We start from the raw sequence: 6,000 nt of genomic DNA, 5'->3' as shown, positions 1-6,000 counted from the left end.
TTGCTAAAACCTTATTACAGTTTGTGCATAATAATGATTTTTCTCCTAAAATTCATCCCCCAGCGAGCAACTAGAGCTACAACAAAAACGTTGAGTTCCGTTAGCGTACCCACGTGTAGGTTCTAGACAACTACATGTGTTCCTGATGGTGCCGCCCTTAGAACTGACGACAACTGAGAGAACTCAGAATGCTCCGAATATTTAACAAAAATATGGTAAATTTATCTGCTGCGGAAAATTAGAAAATACTATTTTAAAACCCTTACTTTTAGCTAAAAACGGCAGAACTTATGTTTCCGCATTTATTTATATTTATTTATTTATTATTTATATAACTAATTGTTAATTGCCTTTACTCTTGAATATTGTGTGACGGCTTGTATTTCATGACGTTTAAAACTAAAATGCATTTTCCTGAAATCCTTTTGGAAACCCTTCTCAGAATGTATAATGGCTATGAGAAATATCGCAGTAAGTGCTACCTCGGATAAGTGATCACGTGGTGCGCCAACTCCCCTATTACTCAACGTAGAGAAATACGTTTACTATATCTTTGGACTTCAGGGGCTTTTTACACATTTTAATGATGATATCTCGATTAACTGACAAAAGGGATAACAAGTGACGGAAATAAGTACAAACTGTACGTGTTTGTATGCGAATATTTTATTAAAGAAGTTTAGATCCTAGCGTTGATCCAGGAAGCGAAAGAGGTGACCCTGGCGAATGCTGCGGGCAGGCCGATCTGGCAGCCGCGAGCCGAGCCGAACGACGTGATACCGATCTGAGGACAAAGTTTACATGTATCAAATATGCCACTTGTTTTCTTAAATAATTACATAAAGTATTTTAATACGCGATATATGTATATAAGATTTGGAATACTGACGAGAAGGCGCGAGTTGCCGCTGATGATGGCGAGCGGGCCACCGGAGTCGCCGCCGCAGGTGCCGACGCCGCCGGCGCCGCTGGTGCACAGCGTGGAGCTGATGACGGCGCTGCTGCCGAAGGTCTGCTGGCACACCGCGTTGGTGATCACCTGCAGGCGCACGTGGCTCTTGGCTTGGTTGTTAGAGATGCCGCTATCTGCGCACAGAGTACCGGCTGTGAGAAGCCATCGCCCTTATCTCAAGCTTCCATGTGAGTTAAACCTAAACAGAATGCTTACTGTCACTAGTCCTGCCGTAGCCGGCGGCCTGCGCCCAGGTCCCGGCGTAGTTGTTGCTGCCGGTCGCCAGCGTGGCGCGCTGGATCACATCTGAAACACAATTATTCTTTTATCTATACTCATATCATGAAGTTGAAGGGTTTGTTTGTCTGTATGCACTTATCTCAGAAACTACATTTTTCAAGGTTAAAAGCTATAAACTTTAATATCACGGTGTTTTCAATAGCAGTATGCTCTGCTCCTATTGCTAAGAATCCGGCAATGAGAAATGTTATAAAAATGGGAGAAATTATCACTTTTGGGCGTGCAACATTGACGCAGCGTCATTGTTTCCCTTAACTAGTTCTAAAAAAATGTTTGCAACAACATTTATCCATCCTGTAAGGTTGACTCACAATAACGATTTTGATGGAAATCAATTATGTTTTAAAAAACGCTTATTTTAAACGCTTAAGGTCGTTTGGCGTTACAAGTATTTAATTTTGAACGAAGTTGGCCCTGATATCTTTTGATTTCAAAGAGCTTTAGCAGAATGTCGCGGAAAATTAATTATTGTTGTAACGCTGTAGCGTAGCGAGCCACGTCGAGCTAGCGGGAACAAGGAGGGCCGAGCAACTGAAGCGAGTATCGCAGTCCGTGATCATGCGCACGATTAATCACAGGATCGTATCTAAATATGAGTGGGTAACAAGTGCGAGCTGAACTCGCGTGAAGAGGGTTCCGTACGATGTTACCTATAATGTATTTGGAGTTAAAAAATATGTTCTCCCACACATTCCACCTGCGAATGTAAGTTGGTACGCACAATATTGAGTGATTTACCATGTTATTTTAATATCATGGACTTCTTATAGGTTTTCCTATAATCTATATGGAGAAAACTAATTTCTGTATGTTTTTCAAAATTTTAGGTTCAGTAGTTTCGAAGATAAGGGGGGGGGGAATGGTCAATTTTCGTCTATTTTCTTGAATAACTTGGAAACTATTTATTTTAAAATTACAAAAAAAATCATTTAAGATCTTCTCAACAAGACCTTTCTTTTTTTTTAATTTTTCCCTTCCCCCCCAAAAATGACCCCTATACAGATTTTATCTGCTCACGTCACACCTCTGTGTTTGGGTCACAGGAATTGATATGTGTACCAAATTTCAACTTAATCGGTCCAATAGATTCGGAGATAATTGACTGTAAGCGACGGACGGATAGACACACGAGTGATCCTATAAGGGTTCCGTTTTTGTATTCAGACGTACGGAACCCTAAAAAGTGTTGATTGGTCGTCCTGTACGAAAAATACTCACTAGTGTAGCCGACGTGGTTGAAGCTGATGATAGCGACGTCATTGTTAAGGTTGTTGGTGTTCCAGTTGCCGTGCATCTGCACGTTGGAGGTGGAGACACGGGTGCCGCCCGTGAAAAGGCGCGCGGAGCCGAACACCAGCGTGAACTGGCGCGCCTGGTTGCGGCCGTCGAACCAGCAGTGAGCCGCCGTCACCGAGCGGGTGTTGGTCAGCATGGTGGAGCCGCACACCGACGTCGCGCCGCTGGTCAGCGTGATCACCAGACCTATCTGTAGACATTACACATCAATGTATAGCTCTGTCTGATAGTTCCAACTGAACACTTACTGGTAACTGAGTAGGAAGGTCCATCAAAAACATAAATGTGAAACAAGAGCCTTTAAAGTAAATTTTAAGGTCTGAGTTAACTAATTCTTGCACACAAATTATGTTCAATGGCTAGTTTCTAAAGTCAACTTTTCAGAATAATGAAATCAGAACAAACACGTAACAATCGTAAAACTTGTAGGAGCTATAATAAAATTAGTATGAGAAAACTACCCAAGATAGAACTTGGCAAGTTGCAAGGGGGTCAAAAGATGCTTCAAATAAAACTTGGCTTAGTATGCTGCCGCGTTCTAGGTATGTGTCTGTTACCAGATGCGGGTGCGTGCCAGCGCCGGTGGTGGAGCCGCCGACGATGCGCGAGCCGTCGAAGTCCATGGCGCGCTCGAGCTGCTGGATGCGCGCCGCCTCGGCGATGCCCGCGCTCTCGTGGTAGTAGCGCAGCACCGGCTCCTCGCCCAGCGCCGCCGCCGCGCACGCCAACACCAACACTGACACCAGCCACTTCATGTTGTCGGCTAATTTTTTTTGTGTCTTTCACTAACCATCATTCCGTTTTATACGCCAAAATTTTTACAATCTTATCAAAGTAGATAAATAAACATTGTTTTGTCTAATTAATGGAAAATGCGCACACAACACAATTTGTAATACCTACCGAATGCAATCATTACCTAGGTAAAGCATCCAAAGTCGCGTACAACATACACAAGCCAACACGTGACTCTGGCCGAGGCAGAAGGGCCCCGGGGTGTAATTAGTGAGAGTCCGACATAGCCCCGCGCCCTGACCTCGACCAGGGTTGCAGTTATAAAAGCAAATCTTGAAGTTTAAAAATATAGTGTCACATGAGCCAAGTACTAAATCTCGATGTAATTTTTAGTGTTCAGAATTAGCTTCTAACGTCAGGTCAACCTTATAGTTACATTTAACATTGAAGGACTCTTCAGTTTAACTGTTCTATCATCAGATCATCCATATAAAATTTTGATTAACAGCCATTAAATCGTTGAGAGTTAACTCTTATCTGTGTAAGTCTGGTGATGACAGTCACAGTCACACCTACGTGTCAAGTTTTCATCTCGGAGCCAGAGATAAAAGATCAAACTATTAGTCATACAATATTCAACTTTCCCCAAGGGTGGCAACCTCTCAAACAAAATCTTCAGCTTTTATCAAACTCCGAAAGGTTTTCGTAAATGGTCGTTCTTGTTCTTCATGAATCTATTCGCTACAATAAGAACATAATGAAGATCCGGATAAAACTCCACGTAGGTACTATCGTCATTGAGTCAGAATCTGATGATGATGTCTCATACTATTTTTCTGCGGTTGTCTAAAAGGGTTTCAACAAGCGCTGCAGTTGTGCCAAGCGTACATTTCAATCGCGCCTCTACGCGGCAATCTCGTCTGACGATTGCACCAGATTGCCTACAGTAGATTTCCCTATCGTAAATAAGAATTGTTTTTCGTAGACTTTCATCCTTCAGGCAGTCATAATAGGGCGACAATAAAGCGCTCCAGTGAGGCCTCAGTAACCTCCTGACGCCGTACATGATGAAACGCCATTAGCAATACATTCAATTTCATTGAATGCCGTTAAGATACAATCGCCCGATACCTTGCATTCTTCCTCTAACATCCTCTTAAATTTTGTCTTATCCTGACGCTTTATTAAGAGACAGTGATCTTACAACAGTGATCAACTCGGCAGGAGATAAAAGGTCTGACATGGGAGATGTCCGGTATAAGTGAGTTTAGAAGTGCTTCGACGTGCGACCACCGCAGGAGACTATGCAATATGTATTTTCTTTTTATTCTCTTTCACTCCCGGTCAGTCCCGGCTTATAGCCAGTCATTGAACAAGTGCTCGGTAACGCTTTGATCTCAAGCTTGCATGGCAACGCGGAATTATATTCAATTCGAGTTTAGTTGTTTGCTCAGCCAAATAAAATATTTTGTTACACTTTGATACTATGTATAATTCCTTAATATTCTGATTTCGCTTTTAAAATTTATTGAAACTTCAAAGAGTTAAAAGTCAAAAATCAGTCCAGATGTATCAGCCAACGACTAGTTTACATAAATACATGCTCTCGATGATGATGATGCTCTCGACACTTGGCTAATATATGGGAATATTGCGGGATAAGTTTAGTAGATAGGATAAAACAATTTTTGAGGTAAACGCGGCCTAACTAATTATGATATATCATATCGTTAAGAGGATTAATGAATTCATAATTTGTTTTGAATGTCCCTCCAGAGCGCTTAGTCTATATCTTATATCTACTAGCGATCAATCATGCATTATCAGGTCGCTGATGAGCTGCAGGCCGCGGCGAGGCCCGACGCACTTTGAACACGTTCGTGTTCATATGAGAACTGGCCACGGCGGGGTCGCATCCACTGCCAGTTCCGAACTGACCATCTCCCAGTCTTGGCGCTCTCGCGATTATTAACACTTCCGCTTGGATCATTTACGTAGTGACTGCTTCGTAAATGATCCAAGTGATGAAGCCCAATAATAGTAACTAATAACAAAGCCTTTGTTTTCTGCTTTCGGTCAATATTAATAGAATGGCAGATAGGCATCTGTGGCCAGTCAGGCTGACTTGTAAACAAACATTGTGATCGTTGATGATAACTATGTTGCGACCACAGATATTTTCATTATAGATACGCGGTAGCGTGTCAAGCCAAGTTTACAACTGTAATATTACACGACCTATTTCGAGCCATTTTTGTCCTTTGGATAACTCAAAAGTTATTATTATACATTAGTGTAAAATTGCGTGTATAGAAAGCTCCATTTTATCATCCAGGTTATTTATTTATTAAATTCCAAAAATCGTAATTTTATTCACTGGATTACCTATAGATTAAAACTCTACTCGTTTCTAAATGGCCTAATTTTTTTGGAAGATATGTAATTAGGTGAATACAAGAAATCAGACACTGACAATTACATATTTATCTTTTTACTATAATTTTTATGTAGGAAAGTCATACCTTAGGCTACAATTTATTATCCTGTGTTGTTATAAATACATTTCAGGACTGATCATTGAACTTGGTACGCATTTAGATCTCACTCCTTTAGCCGTTAATGTCAAACATAATAGATCATTACATTGCACTTGGCTCTTATCTTTCATTTATGTTTTTGATGGAATAGTACCTACCTACATAACGCTCGTGTCTGAT

General features: G+C 41.3%; 1 protein-coding gene across 1 annotated transcript; it reads right to left on the bottom strand.

Moving 5' to 3' along the window:
* Nucleotides 1-644: 644 nt before the first annotated feature.
* LOC113507474 (serine protease 1-like) lies at nt 645-3,354 on the bottom strand. Its single transcript, XM_026890325.1, has 5 exons — nt 3,106-3,354; nt 2,471-2,738; nt 1,169-1,258; nt 890-1,086; nt 645-784 (listed from the first exon to the last, which is right to left on the bottom strand). The coding sequence occupies exons 1-5, from the start codon at nt 3,301-3,303 to the stop codon at nt 680-682; spliced, it is 858 nt and encodes a 285-aa protein (XP_026746126.1). The 5' UTR covers nt 3,304-3,354; the 3' UTR covers nt 645-679.
* Nucleotides 3,355-6,000: the final 2,646 nt, after the last annotated feature.

This window comes from Trichoplusia ni, unplaced genomic scaffold (genome assembly GCF_003590095.1).
Source record: "Trichoplusia ni isolate ovarian cell line Hi5 unplaced genomic scaffold, tn1 tig00002180, whole genome shotgun sequence".
Lineage (NCBI taxonomy): Eukaryota > Metazoa > Arthropoda > Insecta > Lepidoptera > Noctuidae > Trichoplusia > Trichoplusia ni.
This window is presented reverse-complemented; position numbering and strand designations above follow the sequence as displayed.

Excerpts from the sequence above, each read along its gene's own strand:
- LOC113507474 (XM_026890325.1), bottom strand. The coding sequence starts at position 3,303 with ATGAAGTGGCTGGTGTCAGTGTTGGTGTTGGCGTGCGCGGCGGCGGCG. Across the intron at positions 1,087-1,168 it reads CTACGGCAGGACTAGTGACA|ATAGCGGCATCTCTAACAAC; the intron begins GTAAGCATTCTG and ends CTCTGTGCGCAG. Across the intron at positions 785-889 it reads GCGGCAACTCGCGCCTTCTC|ATCGGTATCACGTCGTTCGG; the intron begins GTCAGTATTCCA and ends CTTTGTCCTCAG.